The sequence below is a fragment of the Engystomops pustulosus genome, unplaced genomic scaffold (assembly GCF_040894005.1).
Source record: "Engystomops pustulosus unplaced genomic scaffold, aEngPut4.maternal MAT_SCAFFOLD_218, whole genome shotgun sequence".
Classification (NCBI taxonomy): Eukaryota; Metazoa; Chordata; class Amphibia; order Anura; family Leptodactylidae; genus Engystomops; species Engystomops pustulosus.
In genome coordinates, this window is record NW_027285097.1 from 17,963 (window position 1) to 38,875 (window position 20,913).

General features: G+C 44.6%; 2 protein-coding genes and 2 long non-coding RNA genes across 6 annotated transcripts; 2 read left to right on the forward strand and 2 right to left on the reverse strand.

Moving 5' to 3' along the window:
* Positions 1-312: 312 nt before the first annotated feature.
* LOC140109547 (NADH dehydrogenase [ubiquinone] 1 beta subcomplex subunit 1-like) lies at positions 313-4,225 on the reverse strand. The gene is made up of 3 exons (XM_072132074.1): positions 4,050-4,225; positions 958-1,102; positions 313-578 (listed from the first exon to the last, which is right to left on the reverse strand). The coding sequence occupies exons 1-3, from the start codon at positions 4,168-4,170 to the stop codon at positions 575-577; spliced, it is 270 nt and encodes an 89-aa protein (XP_071988175.1). The 5' UTR covers positions 4,171-4,225; the 3' UTR covers positions 313-574.
* On the forward strand, positions 3,929-10,256 carry LOC140109548 (uncharacterized). 2 transcript variants are annotated; one of them, XR_011851365.1, is made up of 2 exons: positions 3,929-4,251; positions 9,452-10,256. It is a non-coding gene; the product is annotated as an uncharacterized lncRNA (long non-coding RNA). The 2 variants fall into 2 exon arrangements; XR_011851364.1 differs by having other exon boundaries at positions 3,929-4,198.
* A 2,753-nt stretch (positions 10,257-13,009) lies between these two features.
* On the reverse strand, positions 13,010-15,371 carry LOC140109552 (NADH dehydrogenase [ubiquinone] 1 beta subcomplex subunit 1-like). Its single transcript, XM_072132077.1, has 2 exons — positions 13,652-15,371; positions 13,010-13,275 (listed from the first exon to the last, which is right to left on the reverse strand). Exons 1-2 carry the CDS (start codon positions 13,816-13,818, stop codon positions 13,242-13,244), a joined length of 201 nt encoding a protein of 66 aa, XP_071988178.1. The 5' UTR covers positions 13,819-15,371; the 3' UTR covers positions 13,010-13,241.
* A 1,250-nt stretch (positions 15,372-16,621) lies between these two features.
* Positions 16,622-19,572, forward strand: LOC140109553 (uncharacterized). 2 transcript variants are annotated; one of them, XR_011851367.1, is made up of 2 exons: positions 16,622-16,944; positions 18,768-19,572. It is a non-coding gene; the product is annotated as an uncharacterized lncRNA (long non-coding RNA). The 2 variants fall into 2 exon arrangements; XR_011851366.1 differs by having other exon boundaries at positions 16,622-16,891.
* The last annotated feature ends 1,341 nt before the right edge of the window (positions 19,573-20,913 follow it).

Below are 20,913 nucleotides of genomic sequence, written 5' to 3' on the forward strand. Positions count from 1 at the left end.
TTACAAAAGTCGATGTACATAATTTATTAACTTACATTTATACAAAATTGGAAAAAATACCAATTTATGAGAGAACTTAGTGACTTCAAAGAAAACAAAGTCATGTTACATGTTAAAAACATGTTAACTCCAAACATCCCAGTGTGCAACACCACCGTATCAGGGTATGACACTATGAGCCAAGACTGGAGCTCCAAGTATTATCAAATCTTGAGGCCCAGGTAGAGCGAAGGTCAGTACTAAGAAAAGCTCTTATTAGGGTAAGAGTGGATTCTAGACCACCCAGAAAAAAAAACAAACAAACAAAAAACATTGAATGATAAACATTTTTTCTTTATTTGAGCCCAGGTTGCCCCCCTCATGTGGCATCAAAACAGCACATTGCAGGAGACCTAGACAAGAACCAGGTGAACATTGTCTATCTTCACCAAGTAATATTGAGGATATACTTTTACTCCAAATACCATTTATTATATTGTGTGCTTTAAACTTTGAAGAATATGACTTTTGATCATTACAATATTGCTGTAGCAGCCTCCTAGTTTTACTTCCATGCCTCTTCATTGTGTTTCAGTTACCTGCAGAGAGAAGAAAAAAAAAAAGGAATAAGAAAACAAAAAAACAGTAAATCAAGAATAGGGTCTGTAGTATGTTACAATGTAGGTGTGCAAGTAAAGTGTGTCTGCTCTGTTCACCTCCGAGAGGGTTGTCTAAACTGCATACAACTGTAACAAAATCTATGAATCATTACAAGAGTGTTTTTAATTGAATATGATATATATATATATTACTGTAGTGTTGCAATATGAAATGTCAAGCCTCAGAAATTTGATGAAGTTTTCATTACACAAAGACTATATTTTATGTGTATGATATTATTTTTCTGTGGTACAACACTTCCAGCATACCAGTACTATGCACATTGCCAGACCCCAAAGAAAACAAGGATGGCCTTACCTCTGGAAAAGTTTACTTTTATTCTTGAAAAGACTCATCCTGGAATCATTCCATCTATCAAGATAGTATCCAACAACAGCTCCTAGGGGCACCAGTGCATACGTCCACCTTTCTCGGATATGTGTAATAATATTCACCATGGTGGCTGGGAAGAAAGGTAAATACATTAATCAACTGTGAAACTGTCCACCATTGTGTGGAAAAGTAATAAAAGAATAAAGTTGCATAACTCTACCATATGCTCATATTGGGGGAGATTTATCATACGCTGGTTTAGGCCTATTGATAGATGCAGTGGGTGGCCAAAACGACACAAGCTGCTAGCTGGTGTCATTTTGTGAAAATACCACTAGGAAAAAACGTGGAATTTAAAAAAGAATTTGTGTCGCTAGAATAGCTCTCACATACACCGAAACGGAGGAGGTGAACTCCGGCGTACTTCAGAGCAGCAGCGACACCTGGTGGACATCGGGCGCATGACCTTAGTGAATCCTGGCAGAGCCCAAATCAGCGTCGGAGAACGCGCCGCTGGATTGTGAATGGACCGTGTAAGTAAATGTGCCCTATTGTGTTTCCAAAATGCATGTGTTACGCCGGTGACACACGTGCTGTTTTAGGTGCATTTTTTTCTTTTCATGTTTGCATCCTTGCTTTTCATATTGGTTTTTGAAAACGCATGTGTTTGTGATCTGCGTTTTGGAACTCATGTGATTACATGCTCAAACAGCATGGAGAACACAATCACTGTGTTTTTACAAATTCCAAGATACACAACTGCATGCAAATCAAGCACATGCATTTTCAATATCGCAACATAAATGCCACATGCATCACCGGCCTTAACACAGTGTTAACACACGTGTTTCACAAACATATGTGTTAACGCTATTTTAACCCCTTAAGGACGCAGGATTTTTTTGCTCATTTCTCGTTCTCTACCTTCAAAAATCCACAACTTTTTAATTTTTCCATGTACAGAGCTGTGTGAGGGCTTATTTTGTGCGGAACAAACTTTACTTTCCTGTGATGTTATTTATTAACAAAAAAAATGCAGAAAAATTGAAAAAAAAATATGCATGTGCGTCATGTTCTTGTGGGCTCAGTTTTTACGACTTTCACTCTGCGCTCCAAATAACACCTCTACTGTATTCTTTGGTTTGGTACGATCGCGGTGATACCAAATTTATACAGGTTTTATTGCGTTTTAATACATTTTCAAAAATTAAACGAATGTTTAATTTTGGTTTACGGAGCTGGGGGAGGTGTCATTTTTTGAGAAATGAGCCGACGTTTTCATTGCTACCATTTTGAGGACTGTGCAACATTTTGATCACTTTTCATTACATTTTTTTATGTCATGTTAAAAGGTGTAAAAGTCGCATTTCAGACATTTGGCGACATTTCCCGTTTCGGAGGTCACCGCCGGTCATAACCGTTATATATTTTGATAGATTGGGCATTTTGGGACGCGGCGATACCTAATGTGTCTGTGATTTTTTTTACTGTTTATTATATTTTAGATCAGTTCTAGGGAAAAGGGCGTGATTTGAATTTTGAATATTTTATTAATTTTCTACATTTTTTTTTTTTCTTTTTGTTTTTCACTATTTTTTAGACCCTCTAGGGTACATTAACCCTAGATGGTTCGATTGTTCCTACCATATACTGCAATGCTACTGTATTGCAGTATATGGTGTTTTTGCATATCATTCATTACAATGAGCCACGGCTCATTGTAAGGGCGCGTTCATACGTTGTGTTTTGACCCGCGTTTTCATTGCGTTTGAAACGCATATACAACAGCTGAGGAAAGGTGATCAATGGATGCAGTAAAAAAAAAAATGCATGCGGATTTTAACGGACTGCTTAAAAACGGCCCAAAAACGGCCTTTTTAAGTTAAATTTTTAGTTTGTTTTAGTTAAATCGTTAAAAAAGGCATCCGTTTTTTGAAAACGCATCTGTTTTTGTCTGGTTTTCCGAATTTGGTTTGGTTTTCCGAACAAAAATGGCTGCGTTTTCAAAAAAACACATGCATTTAAAAAAAACCCAATGCGTGTTTTAACGATCTGAAAACGCACTACCTAAAAACAATCTAAAAACGCCACGTGTGACTTGACCCTTAGGCCGCGGTCACGCGTACCGCTAGGCGTCCGTCAAAACGCGACGCTAGCGCACAGGGGGAGGTCCTCGGCCCGAACGCACATGCGTTTCCAGGGAAACGCCTGCGATCGGGAACGAGCCGCCGGTGTTTCGCGTTAAATTAAAGCAAAACACCGTCGGCTCGTTCCCGAGGGTAGGCGTTTCCATGGAAACGCCGATGCGATCGGGCCGAGGCCCGCTCCGATGGGCGCGACTTTGTCTTCGTTTGCGAGCGCAGACAAAGCGCTACGTGTGGCGCCAGCCTTATGCGGTTTTTCAAATGTTCAAATGCATTGCTTGATGTTTATTAATTGCATTCAGCTGTGTCTCTTGGACTTTGTAAAAGACCAGTGATCTTTTTTTCTATGCTTTGTGCATGTAATCGCATGCGTTTCAAAACGGAGACCACAAACACATGCGTTTTCAACTGCTTTGACGACCGAAATAAAAACGCCTCTCCAAAAAACACAGACAAAAATGCCAAATTAAGACACTTTAACCAAAAACCCATTAAAAAAGCCAACATGCAAATAAGATGCATTTTTTCAAGTATGCAAGTATTGCCAGAGCACCATCAAGAGATCATGTTCACACTGACCAGTCCAAGTGGTCTGACCATATTATAATAGACTTGGAGCAGATTAGGCTCCTTTATTTAAAACAATTCTGTTATTAAAGACTGAACTCAGTGATGATCTGCAGTCTTTTTCTTTATACATGGATACATACAGTACAGTTTATACATTCTGTCATTAAAAAAAAAAAACTATCCTTGTTGTCTATAAGAACCAATCACAGACCAGTTTTCATTTCCAAAAGAAATTAAAGCGGTTCTGTGATTGGTTGCCATGTCAACATAAAAACTCCCACGATGCCCGGCCGCCTTCATGGCCGGAAGTGTGCACATGTTCCCGCCGTCTCACAGCACTGGAGAGTTTGGCGGGACGTTTACACGTGGTGTTCGCCGTGTGCTTCATGTTTCCCGCCAATGAGATCCACTCGGCCGGGATAACCGAGCAGAAGCTGCTGTCCGGCGGGTTAGTGAGCGAGAACGTGGCTTCATCCACTATCATGTACGCGGGCCACGGCTGCGTTATTGGGGTGAGTGCGCACCATGCGGGGTTCTTAATGCACTTCGTGCAGCTGTGCCGTCGGTAAGTGTTTATCCCTACATATCTGAACTTCTCGGTACTCCCCCCCCCCCCCCCCACACACACATGATGTTGCTCCCCCCCCCCCATTGGTACATTGGCACCAATACCCCCCATTGGTACATTAGCACCAATCCCCCCCCATTGGTACATTAGCACCAATCCCCCCCCCCATTGGTACATTAGCACCAATACCCCCCATTGGTACATTAGCACCAATCCCCCCCCCCATTGGTACATTAGCACCAATACCCCCCCCCCCATTGGTACATTAGCACCAATACCCCCCCCCCATTGGTACATTAGCACCAATACCCCCCCCCCATTGGTACATTAGCACCAATCCCCCCCCCCACTGGTACATTAGCACCAATACCCCCCCATTGGTACATTAGCACCAATACCCCCCCACTGGTACATTAGCAGCAATACCCCCCCATTGGTACATTAGCACCAATCCCCCCCCCCCCATTGGTACATTAGCACCAATACCCCCCCATTGGTACATTAGCACCAATCCCCCCCCCCCATTGGTACATTAGCACCAATACCCCCCCCCCCATTGGTACATTAGCACCAATACCCCCCCATTGGTACATTAGCACCAATACCCCCCCATTGGTACATTAGCACCAATACCCCCCCATTGGTACATTAGCACCAATACCCCCCCATTGGTACATTAGCACCAATACCCCCCCATTGGTACATTAGCACCAATACCCCCCCATTGGTACATTAGCACCAATACCCCCCCATTGGTACATTAGCACCAATACCCCCCCATTGGTACATTAGCACCAATACCCCCCCATTGGTACATTAGCACCAATACCCCCCCATTGGTACATTAGCACCAATACCCCCCCATTGGTACATTAGCACCAATACCCCCCCATTGGTACATTAGCACCAATACCCCCCCATTGGTACATTAGCACCAATACCCCCCCATTGGTACATTAGCACCAATACCCCCCCATTGGTACATTAGCACCAATACCCCCCCATTGGTACATTAGCACCAATACCCCCCCATTGGTACATTAGCACCAATACCCCCCCATTGGTACATTAGCACCAATACCCCCCCATTGGTACATTAGCACCAATACCCCCCCATTGGTACATTAGCACCAATACCCCCCCATTGGTACATTAGCACCAATACCCCCCCATTGGTACATTAGCACCAATACCCCCCATTGGTACATTAGCACCAATACCCCCCCATTGGTACATTAGCACCAATACCCCCCCATTGGTACATTAGCACCAATACCCCCCCATTGGTACATTAGCACCAATACCCCCCCATTGGTACATTAGCACCAATACCCCCCCATTGGTACATTAGCACCAATACCCCCCCATTGGTACATTAGCACCAATACCCCCCCATTGGTACATTAGCACCAATACCCCCCCATTGGTACATTAGCACCAATACCCCCCCATTGGTACATTAGCACCAATACCCCCCCATTGGTACATTAGCACCAATACCCCCCCATTGGTACATTAGCACCAATACCCCCCCATTGGTACATTAGCACCAATACCCCCCCATTGGTACATTAGCACCAATACCCCCCCATTGGTACATTAGCACCAATACCCCCCCATTGGTACATTAGCACCAATACCCCCCCATTGGTACATTAGCACCAATACCCCCCCATTGGTACATTAGCACCAATACCCCCCCATTGGTACATTAGCACCAATACCCCCCCATTGGTACATTAGCACCAATACCCCCCCATTGGTACATTAGCACCAATACCCCCCCATTGGTACATTAGCACCAATACCCCCCCATTGGTACATTAGCACCAATACCCCCCCATTGGTACATTAGCACCAATACCCCCCCATTGGTACATTAGCACCAATACCCCCCCATTGGTACATTAGCACCAATACCCCCCCATTGGTACATTAGCACCAATACCCCCCCATTGGTACATTAGCACCAATACCCCCCCATTGGTACATTAGCACCAATACCCCCCCATTGGTACATTAGCACCAATACCCCCCCATTGGTACATTAGCACCAATACCCCCCCATTGGTACATTAGCACCAATACCCCCCCATTGGTACATTAGCACCAATACCCCCCCATTGGTACATTAGCACCAATACCCCCCCATTGGTACATTAGCACCAATACCCCCCCATTGGTACATTAGCACCAATACCCCCCCATTGGTACATTAGCACCAATACCCCCCCATTGGTACATTAGCACCAATACCCCCCCATTGGTACATTAGCACCAATACCCCCCCATTGGTACATTAGCACCAATACCCCCCCATTGGTACATTAGCACCAATACCCCCCCATTGGTACATTAGCACCAATACCCCCCCATTGGTACATTAGCACCAATACCCCCCCATTGGTACATTAGCACCAATACCCCCCCATTGGTACATTAGCACCAATACCCCCCCATTGGTACATTAGCACCAATACCCCCCCATTGGTACATTAGCACCAATACCCCCCCATTGGTACATTAGCACCAATACCCCCCCATTGGTACATTAGCACCAATACCCCCCCATTGGTACATTAGCACCAATACCCCCCCATTGGTACATTAGCACCAATACCCCCCCATTGGTACATTAGCACCAATACCCCCCCATTGGTACATTAGCACCAATACCCCCCCATTGGTACATTAGCACCAATACCCCCCCATTGGTACATTAGCACCAATACCCCCCCATTGGTACATTAGCACCAATACCCCCCCATTGGTACATTAGCACCAATACCCCCCCATTGGTACATTAGCACCAATACCCCCCCATTGGTACATTAGCACCAATACCCCCCCATTGGTACATTAGCACCAATACCCCCCCATTGGTACATTAGCACCAATACCCCCCCATTGGTACATTAGCACCAATACCCCCCCATTGGTACATTAGCACCAATACCCCCCCATTGGTACATTAGCACCAATACCCCCCCATTGGTACATTAGCACCAATACCCCCCCATTGGTACATTAGCACCAATACCCCCCCATTGGTACATTAGCACCAATACCCCCCCATTGGTACATTAGCACCAATACCCCCCCATTGGTACATTAGCACCAATACCCCCCCATTGGTACATTAGCACCAATACCCCCCCATTGGTACATTAGCACCAATACCCCCCCATTGGTACATTAGCACCAATACCCCCCCATTGGTACATTAGCACCAATACCCCCCCATTGGTACATTAGCACCAATACCCCCCCATTGGTACATTAGCACCAATACCCCCCCATTGGTACATTAGCACCAATACCCCCCCATTGGTACATTAGCACCAATACCCCCCCCATTGGTACATTAGCACCAATACCCCCCCCCATTGGTACATTAGCACCAATACCCCCCCCATTGGTACATTAGCACCAATACCCCCCCATTGGTACATTAGCACCAATACCCCCCCATTGGTACATTAGCACCAATACCCCCCCATTGGTACATTAGCACCAATACCCCCCCATTGGTACATTAGCACCAATACCCCCCCATTGGTACATTAGCACCAATACCCCCCCATTGGTACATTAGCACCAATACCCCCCCATTGGTACATTAGCACCAATACCCCCCCATTGGTACATTAGCACCAATACCCCCCCATTGGTACATTAGCACCAATACCCCCCCATTGGTACATTAGCACCAATACCCCCCCATTGGTACATTAGCACCAATACCCCCCCATTGGTACATTAGCACCAATACCCCCCCATTGGTACATTAGCACCAATACCCCCCCATTGGTACATTAGCACCAATACCCCCCCATTGGTACATTAGCACCAATACCCCCCCATTGGTACATTAGCACCAATACCCCCCCATTGGTACATTAGCACCAATACCCCCCCATTGGTACATTAGCACCAATACCCCCCCATTGGTACATTAGCACCAATACCCCCCCATTGGTACATTAGCACCAATACCCCCCCATTGGTACATTAGCACCAATACCCCCCCATTGGTACATTAGCACCAATACCCCCCCATTGGTACATTAGCACCAATACCCCCCCATTGGTACATTAGCACCAATACCCCCCCATTGGTACATTAGCACCAATACCCCCCCATTGGTACATTAGCACCAATACCCCCCCATTGGTACATTAGCACCAATACCCCCCCATTGGTACATTAGCACCAATACCCCCCCATTGGTACATTAGCACCAATACCCCCCCATTGGTACATTAGCACCAATACCCCCCCATTGGTACATTAGCACCAATACCCCCCCATTGGTACATTAGCACCAATACCCCCCCATTGGTACATTAGCACCAATACCCCCCCATTGGTACATTAGCACCAATACCCCCCCATTGGTACATTAGCACCAATACCCCCCCATTGGTACATTAGCACCAATACCCCCCCATTGGTACATTAGCACCAATACCCCCCCATTGGTACATTAGCACCAATACCCCCCCATTGGTACATTAGCACCAATACCCCCCCATTGGTACATTAGCACCAATACCCCCCCATTGGTACATTAGCACCAATACCCCCCCATTGGTACATTAGCACCAATACCCCCCCCCACCCCCCCATTGGTACATTAGCACCAATACCCCCCCCCACCCCCCCATTGGTACATTAGCGACTACTGGAGTGGTCCTCAGGAATTGGGTCACCAGCCTGGTAGCAGATGCAGGCTGGGATGGAGCTGTGTTCAGTTGTGGAAGGTGCAGCTTTTATCCTGGGTTTAGCTGAGTGTTAGTGCTGATGGTGCGCAGACAGTTTCTCTCCTCTGACATGATGTGCTCTATAGTGAGAGCTGAGGCCTGTGGTAAGAGCATGTGCGCTAAGATCTCTGGAACTGACTGACCTCTCTGGTCAGAGGTGGCTGGAAAAGAGGACTTGCCCCTCCCTTTTCAGGGGTTTTGTTATCCTGGTCAGGGGGTGGCTAACTCTCCAATGACACTCCAGTGTACATGGTGCAATACAATTGGTAGACAGAATCGCATCCATTTAACCCTTGCCTGTTCAGGCAGAATCTACAGCTGCTGATTACCTGAGACTTACTGCATTCCCTCTTTATGAGTTGATCAGACTCACTAGATGGGTTCTAACAGGTTGAGGGCCTTATTCGCTACTCCTCTGCCCATATATTGGCAGGGGTGTTGCATATCCCCTTTGTCATCAGGTACGTACAAGTTATACCTGTAACTACTCATTCCGGGAACTGGAGCCCTGTATCGGCTGTATGCAGACTAACGCCAACATCAAGCTTGTGAAGTACTGCTACGTGCCCAACAAAGGAGAGTGCCAGCAGTTCTACTGCCAACCCGTGTGGTGCCTGACCTGTAGGGGCAAGTGGTTCAAGCGCCAGGAACAGCATCATCCAGAGACCTGCTTGTCCAGCAAATTTCTACGCCCCTCCTGTCCCGCCAGATTGTTTATAGTGGATGTTTGCATTATACAGTGAACTCTCCTTTATGCTGTTTATGTGATTTTATATCTTATAAAGTTTCTTTTTTTAAGATGCTCAGTGTTCTAATAGGTCCATGGACGTTGGGAAGATCTGACAAGCGGGGCCTGCCTCAACTTACATATGGCTGAACAGGAGGAGTGTAATGGCCCTTGTATGGGGTTATCTACTTTGTGGGGGATTGAAATGAGGTATTGAAAAATAAGGATCACTGCAATGGAGTTTTAAAATGGCCAAAAACCTTATGGAGCCCTCATATTGGGAGAAAACATTTCTCTAAAGCAATCACTTGTACATCATTGCATTTAGCTTTCTGGAGATCTGTCCAGGATGTAACTACAAGTCATGCTGGGACTTGTAGTTCCATGTAGCAGAGCAGGAATTTTTCATTAGATTATACATGAAGTGACAAGTGATCAACTGTTTTACTATGTAAAATAATCAATTACTGACTCTATTAACAAAATGTGTAATAAAATCTGTTATATTAAAGTGTCTTCCTTATTGAGTCTCCTCTTTTCTTTATAGAAGTGCCCTAAAATCGGAAAGGGGTTAAGCATGCGTTTTAAAAACCATACCATGCATTTGGCAGCTTTGAATCTGTTCATCTATTAAGATGCTTACAAACGGAGCAAAAATGCCATGTGTGGCATCAACCTTGGCACACAGCAAAAGTCCATATCTAATACATGTGATTGGCTTTCCTAAGTAGATGGGTTATAAGGGCAGGTTTGAAGTTCATCATTAAATTACTTTTATGAACATTGTAGGATTAAGGATATAGAGTAGTACTCAAAGTCCTAACATCTGGGCACATGTTGGTTTGGGCGGTGGGGAGGGGGCCCTAGTTGTGTGAAAAGGCAATGGGACACTTAATCCACCACTGCTCACCGTGTATGGAGAGGGTACCGCTTGTCAACCCTCTTCATACATATTTAAAGGGAACCTACCACCACGATTCTACCTATAAAGGTAGAACGGGTGGTAGGTGGATGTAAGGGACGCGAGGATAGCTCTTTTTAGAGTTAATCCTCACGTCCCCGCTAACTTTTGGTAAACTTTATTGAACTAATATGTAAATGTAGTTTTGCGGCTACTGGGGCGTGGAGTAGCTGGGCAGGAGGCTACACAGTGCGGCTACTCCACGCCCCAGTAGCGACGTTACTCCTCCTACCCTGTTGGACAAGCCGGCTACGGATGAGGGCGCGCAGCTACGAGGAGCTGTGCGCCGCACACAACAGGGTAGGAGGAGTAATGTCGCTACTGGGGCGTGGAGTAGCCGCGCTGTGTAGCCTCGTGCCCGGCTACTGTACGCCCCAGTAGCCGCATAACTAAATTTCCATATTAGTTCAATAAAGTTTACCAAAAGTTAGCGGGGACGTGAGGATTAGCTCTAAAAAGAGCTATCCTCACGACCCTTACATCCACCTACCACCTGTTCTACCTTTTATAGGTAGAATCGTGGTGGTAGGTTCCCTTTAATGGAATTATGATATACGTGAAGGTAATAACGCATTAAGAGGATAAAACTGGGCCTTCACAATTAAGCTGCATTCACACAACAATTGTGGGGATGTATGTACATCCTTATGGCACAACAAATAAATCGGGGTGTTGGTTGTCGGCAGTACTGCACCTGAACTATAAAACCGTGAGGCTCACATAATCGCCATAGAACCCCCAATACCGCCACCTCCTAATGCAATACATATGTGTTCTATTCTCTTGTATGACTGGACACTATAATAATCTTTAGAAAGTGACAGATTCTGGGGAGCATATTCAAATAAAACAAGACATTACTGAGTACAAACCGTCATATGAAACAATAGGAACCTGACATTTTCTGGAAAACAGACATGAGAAGTACCTAGAATTGGTTAATAAAGAGAGTTACAGGTTGCATGCGGTTAGCGAGTGTGATAGGCCTGCCTCAATAAATGGGTTTTAAGAGCACGTTTGAAGCTTTGGGGGTTCGGTATTCCATGGAATTGGTGCAGCTCGGGAGAAGTCCTTAAGAGAGAGAAGTGCTTAAATTTGGTAACATGGCTCTTAGAAAAAGAATTGCATATGTCTATTTTCAGATTTTGAATCTCGTGTATTTATCGAAATAACCCCTTTTTCAACACATTTGGACTTTTGGCGTTGGGAGTGCCAGCCGTCACCAAAATTGAAAAAGCTCTAGGTTAAATCAATGTAATTTTTCCTGGGGAATCTGAAACTGTGATAAAAATGGGGGTTCCCATTTAAAGGACATCTACCACCAGGATGAAAAACTGTATAGAAATGAGTCTGTGGGGCTCCACGCTCCATTAATACCTATGGAACCTGGAGCCCCTCAGGTTCATTTGCATACAATCCTTCATCCTAGTAGTAGATACCCTTTAAAGGAAACCTACCATTTCAAAGCATAAACTGCTTCGTCGCTGCGTGCGCACGATCGTGCGCGCGCCTACATAGGAAATGCCGCAGGCGTTGCGCGCAGCGCCGAAGCGGCTTCTGCTATAAAGTTTAAAAAGTGTTAAAACCGCGATACCGCGGTTTTAACACTAACGAAACTAAGCACCGGCACCAGCTCACCCTGAGCTGGTGCTCGGTGTTTACAGCTTAAACCTACCATTTGAAATGGTAGGTTTCCTTTAAGGTTTCTAAGTTGCCCCCGCCTAAGGGATGGGCAGATGAGGTGCTTGGTTTCATTGGATAGATTTTTGAAAAATATGACACATTTTTTAATTTTTTCAATCCAATGTGTATTTTGCTATGTATTCCACCATTCCACACTTTCTCTTACACCCTCTTTATTTGTTAATATGGAGGCACAGTTACTATATTGGCTACTGTGGTACTACTATAACAATATTTCCTACTGTAAGATCACCGTTTCTATGTTGGCTATTGTGGGAGCAAGCTTTGTTTGAGTTGAAAGAAAAGATTTTACAAAAGTCGATGTACATAATTTATTAACTTACATTTATACAAAATTGGAAAAAATACCAATTTATGAGAGAACTTAGTGACTTCAAAGAAAACAAAGTCATGTTACATGTTAAAAACATGTTAACTCCAAACATCCCAGTGTGCAACACCACCGTATCAGGGTATGACACTATGAGCCAAGACTGGAGCTCCAAGTATTATCAAATCTTGAGGCCCAGGTAGAGCGAAGGTCAGTACTAAGAAAAGCTCTTATTAGGGTAAGAGTGGATTCTAGACCACCCAGAAAAAAAACAAACAAACAAAAAACATTGAATGATAAACATTTTTTCTTTATTTGAGCCCAGGTTGCCCCCCTCATGTGGCATCAAAACAGCACATTGCAGGAGACCTAGACAAGAACCAGGTGAACATTGTCTATCTTCACCAAGTAATATTGAGGATATACTTTTACTCCAAATACCATTTATTATATTGTGTGCTTTAAACTTTGAAGAACATGACTTTTGATCATTACAACATTGCTGTAGCAGCCTCCTAGTTTTACTTCCATGCCTCTTCATTGTGTTTCAGTTCCCTGCAGAGAGAAGAAAAAAAAAAGGAATAAGAAAACAAAAAAACAGTAAATCAAGAATAGGGTCTGTAGTATGTTACAATGTAGGTGTGCAAGTAAAGTGTGTCTGCTCTGTTCACCTCCGAGAGGGTTGTCTAAACTGCATACAACTGTAACAAAATCTATGAATCATTACAAGAGTGTTTTTAATTGAATATGATATATATATATTACTGTAGTGTTGCAATATGAAATGTCAAGCCTCAGAAATTTGATGAAGTTTTCATTACACAAAGACTATATTTTATGTGTATGATATTATTTTTCTGTGGTACAACACTTCCAGCATACCAGTACTATGCACATTGCCAGACCCCAAAGAAAACAAGGATGGCCTTACCTCTGGAAAAGTTTACTTTTATTCTTGAAAAGACTCATCCTGGAATCATTCCATCTATCAAGATAGTATCCAACAACAGCTCCTAGGGGCACCAGTGCATACGTCCACCTTTCTCGGATATGTGTAATAATATTCACCATGGTGGCATGGAAGAAAGGTAAATACATTAATCAACTGTGAAACTGTCCACCATTGTGTGGAAAAGTAATAAAAGAATAAAGTTGCATAACTCTACCATATGCTCATATTGGGGGAGATTTATCATACGCTGGTTTAGGCCTATTGATAGATGCAGTGGGTGGCCAAAACGACACAAGCTGCTAGCTGGTGTCATTTTGTGAAAATACCACTAGGAAAAAACGTGGAATTTAAAAAAGAATTTGTGTCGCTAGAATAGCTCTCACATACACCGAAACGGAGGAGGTGAACTCCGGCGTACTTCAGAGCAGCAGCGACACCTGGTGGACATCGGGCGCATGACCTTAGTGAATCCTGGCAGAGCCCAAATCAGCGTCGGAGAACGCGCCGCTGGATTGTGAATGGACCGTGTAAGTAAATGTGCCCTATTGTGTTTCCAAAATGCATGTGTTACGCCGGTGACACACGTGCTGTTTTAGGTGCATTTTTTTCTTTTCATGTTTGCATCCTTGCTTTTCATATTGGTTTTTGAAAACGCATGTGTTTGTGATCTGCGTTTTGGAACTCATGTGATTACATGCTCAAACAGCATGGAGAACACAATCACTGTGTTTTTACAAATTCCAAGATACACAACTGCATGCAAATCAAGCACATGCATTTTCAATATCGCAACATAAATGCCACATGCATCACCGGCCTTAACACAGTGTTAACACACGTGTTTCACAAACATATGTGTTAACGCTATTTTAACCCCTTAAGGACGCAGGATTTTTTTGCTCATTTCTCGTTCTCTACCTTCAAAAATCCACAACTTTTTAATTTTTCCGTGTACAGAGCTGTGTGAGGGCTTATTTTGTGCGGAACAAACTTTACTTTCCTGTGATGTTATTTATTAACAAAAAAAATGCAGAAAAATTGAAAAAAAAATATGCATGTGCGTCATGTTCTTGTGGGCTCAGTTTTTACGACTTTCACTCTGCGCTCCAAATAACACCTCTACTGTATTCTTTGGTTTGGTACGATCGCGGTGATACCAAATTTATACAGGTTTTATTGCGTTTTAATACATTTTCAAAAATTAAACGAATGTTTAATTTTGGTTTACGGAGCTGGGGGAGGTGTCATTTTTTGAGAAATGAGCCGACGTTTTCATTGCTACCATTTTGAGGACTGTGCAACATTTTGATCACTTTTCATTACATTTTTTTATGTCATGTTAAAAGGTGTAAAAGTCGCATTTCAGACATTTGGCGACATTTCCCGTTTCGGAGGTCACCGCCGGTCATAACCGTTATATATTTTGATAGATTGGGCATTTTGGGACGCGGCGATACCTAATGTGTCTGTGATTTTTTTTACTGTTTATTATATTTTAGATCAGTTCTAGGGAAAAGGGCGTGATTTGAATTTTGAATATTTTATTAATTTTCTACATTTTTTTTTTTTCTTTTTGTTTTTCACTATTTTTTAGACCCTCTAGGGTACATTAACCCTAGATGGTTCGATTGTTCCTACCATATACTGCAATGCTACTGTATTGCAGTATATGGTGTTTTTGCATATCATTCATTACAATGAGCCACGGCTCATTGTAAGGGCGCGTTCATACGTTGTGTTTTGACCCGTGTTTTCATTGCGTTTGAAACGCATATACAACAGCTGAGGAAAGGTGATCAATGGATGCAGTAAAAAAAAAACCGCATGCGGATTTTAACGGACTGCTTAAAAACGGCCCAAAAACGGCCTTTTTAAGTTAAATTTTTAGTTGGTTTTAGTTAAATCGTTAAAAAAGGCATCCGTTTTTTGAAAACGCATCTGTTTTTGTCTGGTTTTCCGAATTTGGTTTGGTTTTCCGAACAAAAACGGCTGCGTTTTCAAAAAAACACATGCATTTAAAAAAAACCCAATGCGTGTTTTAACGATCTGAAAACGCACTACCTAAAAACAATCTAAAAACGCCACGTGTGACTTGACCCTTAGGCCGCGGTCACGCGTACCGCTAGGCGTCCGTCAAAACGCGACGCTAGCGCACAGGGGGAGGTCCTCGGCCCGAACGCACATGCGTTTCCAGGGAAACGCCTGCGATCGGGAACGAGCCGCCGGTGTTTCGCGTTAAATTAAAGCAAAACACCGTCGGCTCGTTCCCGAGGGTAGGCGTTTCCATGGAAACGCCGATGCGATCGGGCCGAGGCCCGCTCCGATGGGCGCGACTTTGTCTTCGTTTGCGAGCGCAGACAAAGCGCTACGTGTGGCGCCAGCCTTATGCGGTTTTTCAAATGTTCAAATGCATTGCTTGATGTTTATTAATTGCATTCAGCTGTGTCTCTTGGACTTTGTAAAAGACCAGTGATCTTTTTTTCTATGCTTTGTGCATGTAATCGCATGCGTTTCAAAACGGAGACCACAAACACATGCGTTTTCAACTGCTTTGACGACCGAAATAAAAACGCCTCTCCAAAAAACACAGACAAAAATGCCAAATTAAGACACTTTAACCAAAAACCCATTAAAAAAGCCAACATGCAAATAAGATGCATTTTTTCAAGTATGCAAGTATTGCCAGAGCACCATCAAGAGATCATGTTCACACTGACCAGTCCAAGTGGTCTGACCATATTATAATAGACTTGGAGCAGATTAGGCTCCTTTATTTAAAACAATTCTGTTATTAAAGACTGAACTCAGTGATGATCTGCAGTCTTTTTCTTTATACATGGATACATACAGTACAGTTTATACATTCTGTCATTAAAAAAAAAAACTATCCTTGTTGTCTATAAGAACCAATCACAGACCAGTTTTCATTTCCAAAAGAAATTAAAGCGGTTCTGTGATTGGTTGCCATGTCAACATAAAAACTCCCACGATGCCCGGCCGCCTTCATGGCCGGAAGTGTGCACATGTTCCCGCCGTCTCACAGCACTGGAGAGTTTGGCGGGACGTTTACACGTGGTGTTCGCCGTGTGCTTCATGTTTCCCGCCAATGAGATCCACTCGGCCGGGATAACCGAGCAGAAGCTGCTGTCCGGCGGGTTAGTGAGCGAGAACGTGGCTTCATCCACTATCATGTACGCGGGCCACGGCTGCGTTATTGGGGTGAGTGCGCACCATGCGGGGTTCTTAATGCACTTCGTGCAGCTGTGCCGTCGGTAAGTGTTTATCCCTACATATCTGAACTTCTCGGTACTCACCCCCCCCCCCACACACACACATGATGTTGCTCCCCCCCCCCATTGGTACATTGGCACCAATACCCCCCATTGGTACATTAGCACCAATCCCCCCCCCCATTGGTACATTAGCACCAATCCCCCCCCCCCACTGGTACATTAGCACCAATCCCCCCCCCACTGGTACATTAGCACCAATACCCCCCCATTGGTACATTAGCACCAATCCCCCCCCCCCCACTGGTACATTAGCACCAATACCCCCCCATTGGTACATTAGCACCAATCCCCCCCCCCCCCCATTGGTACATTAGCACCAATCCCCCCCCCACTGGTACATTAGCACCAATACCCCCCCCATTGGTACATTAGCACCAATCCACCCCCCCATTGGTACATTAGCACCAATACCCCCCCCATTGGTACATTAGCACCAATACCCCCCCATTGGTACATTAGCACCAATACCCCCCCATTGGTACATTAGCACCAATACCCCCCCATTGGTACATTAGCACCAATACCCCCCCATTGGTACATTAGCACCAATACCCCCCCATTGGTACATTAGCACCAATACCCCCCCATTGGTACATTAGCACCAATACCCCCCCATTGGTACATTAGCACCAATACCCCCCCATTGGTACATTAGCACCAATACCCCCCCATTGGTACATTAGCACCAATACCCCCCCATTGGTACATTAGCACCAATACCCCCCCATTGGTACATTAGCACCAATACCCCCCCATTGGTACATTAGCACCAATACCCCCCCATTGGTACATTAGCACCAATACCCCCCCATTGGTACATTAGCACCAATACCCCCCCATTGGTACATTAGCACCAATACCCCCCCATTGGTACATTAGCACCAATACCCCCCCATTGGTACATTAGCACCAATACCCCCCCATTGGTACATTAGCACCAATACCCCCCCATTGGTACATTAGCACCAATACCCCCCCATTGGTACATTAGCACCAATACCCCCCCATTGGTACATTAGCACCAATACCCCCCCATTGGTACATTAGCACCAATACCCCCCCATTGGTACATTAGCACCAATACCCCCCCATTGGTACATTAGCACCAATACCCCCCCCCCCATTGGTACATTAGCACCAATACCCCCCCCCCCCATTGGTACATTAGCACCAATACCCCCCCCCCCCCATTGGTACATTAGCACCAATACCCCCCCCCCCCATTGGTACATTAGCACCAATACCCCCCCCATTGGTACATTAGCACCTACTGGAGTGGTCCTCAGGAATTGGGTCACCAGCCTGGTAGCAGATGCAGGCTGGGATGGAGCTGTGTTCAGTTGTGGAAGGTGCAGCTTTTATCCTGGGTTTAGCTGAGTGTTAGTGCTGATGGTGCGCAGACAGTTTCTCTCCTCTGACATGATGTGCTCTATAGTGAGAGCTGAGGCCTGTGGTAAGAGCATGTGCGCTAAGATCTCTGGAACTGACTGACCTCTCTGGTCAGAGGTGGCTGGAAAAGAGGACTTGCCCCTCCCTTTTCAGGGGTTTTGTTATCCTGGTCAGGGGGTGGCTAACTCTCCAATGACACTCCAGTGTACATGGTGCAATACAATTGGTAGACAGAATCGCATCCATTTAACCCTTGCCTGTTCAGGCAGAATCTACAGCTGCTGATTACCTGAGACTTACTGCATTCCCTCTTTATGAGTTGATCAGACTCACTATGAGTTGATCAGACTCACTAGATGGGTTCTAACAGGTTGAGGGCCTTATTCGCTACTCCTCTGCCCATATATTGGCAGGGGTGTTGCATATCCCCTTTGTCATCAGGTACGTACAAGTTATACCTGTAACTACTCATTCCGGGAACTGGAGCCCTGTATCGGCTGTATGCAGACTAACGCCAACATCAAGCTTGTGAAGTACTGCTACGTGCCCAACAAAGGAGAGTGCCAGCAGTTCTACTGCCAACCCGTGTGGTGCCTGACCTGTAGGGGCAAGTGGTTCAAGCGCCAGGAACAGCATCATCCAGAGACCTGCTTGTCCAGCAAATTTCTACGCCCCTCCTGTCCCGCCAGATTGTTTATAGTGGATGTTTGCATTATACAGTGAACTCTCCTTTATGCTGTTTATGTGATTTTATATCTTATAAAGTTTCTTTTTTTAAGATGCTCAGTGTTCTAATAGGTCCATGGACGTTGGGAAGATCTGACAAGCGGGGCCTGCCTCAACTTACATATGGCTGAACAGGAGGAGTGTAATGGCCCTTGTATGGGGTTATCTACTTTGTGGGGGATTGAAATGAGGTATTGAAAAATAAGGATCACTGCAATGGAGTTTTAAAATGGCCAAAAACCTTATGGAGCCCTCATATTGGGAGAAAACATTTCTCTAAAGCAATCACTTGTACATCATTGCATTTAGCTTTCTGGAGATCTGTCCAGGATGTAACTACAAGTCATGCTGGGACTTGTAGTTCCATGTAGCAGAGCAGGAATTTTTCATTAGATTATACATGAAGTGACAAGTGATCAACTGTTTTACTATGTAAAATAATCAATTACTGACTCTATTAACAAAATGTGTAATAAAATCTGTTATATTAAAGTGTCTTCCTTATTGAGTCTCCTCTTTTCTTTATAGAAGTGCCCTAAAATCGGAAAGGGGTTAAGCATGCGTTTTAAAAACCATACCATGCATTTGGCAGCTTTGAATCTGTTCATCTATTAAGATGCTTACAAACGGAGCAAAAATGCCATGTGTGGCATCAACCTTGGCACACAGCAAAAGTCCATATCTAATACATGTGATTGGCTTTCCTAAGTAGATGGGTTATAAGGGCAGGTTTGAAGTTCATCATTAAATTACTTTTATGAACATTGTAGGATTAAGGATATAGAGTAGTATTCAAAGTCCTAACATCTGGGCACATGTTGGTTTGGGCGGTGGGGAGGGGGCCCTAGTTGTGTGAAAAGGCAATGGGACACTTAATCCACCACTGCTCACCGTGTATGGAGAGGGTACCGCTTGTCAACCCTCTTCATACATATTTAAAGGGAACCTACCACCACGATTCTACCTATAAAGGTAGAACGGGTGGTAGGTGGATGTAAGGGACGCGAGGATAGCTCTTTTTAGAGTTAATCCTCACGTCCCCGCTAACTTTTGGTAAACTTTATTGAACTAATATGTAAATGTAGTTTTGCGGCTACTGGGGCGTGGAGTAGCTGGGCAGGAGGCTACACAGTGCGGCTACTCCACGCCCCAGTAGCGACGTTACTCCTCCTACCCTGTTGGACAAGCCGGCTACGGATGAGGGCGCGCAGCTACGAGGAGCTGTGCGCCGCACACAACAGGGTAGGAGGAGTAATGTCGCTACTGGGGCGTGGAGTAGCCGCGCTGTGTAGCCTCGTGCCCGGCTACTGTACGCCCCAGTAGCCGCATAACTAAATTTCCATATTAGTTCAATAAAGTTTACCAAAAGTTAGCGGGGACGTGAGGATTAGCTCTAAAAAGAGCTATCCTCACGACCCTTACATCCACCTACCACCTGTTCTACCTTTTATAGGTAGAATCGTGGTGGTAGGTTCCCTTTAATGGAATTATGATATACGTGAAGGTAATAACGCATTAAGAGGATAAAACTGGGCCTTCACAATTAAGCTGCATTCACACAACAATTGTGGGGATGTATGTACATCCTTATGGCACAACAAATAAATCGGGGTGTTGGTTGTCGGCAGTACTGCACCTGAACTATAAAACCGTGAGGCTCACATAATCGCCATAGAACCCCCAATACCGCCACCTCCTAATGCAATACATATGTGTTCTATTCTCTTGTATGACTGGACACTATAATAATCTTTAGAAAGTGACAGATTCTGGGGAGCATATTCAAATAAAACAAGACATTACTGAGTACAAACCGTCATATGAAACAATAGG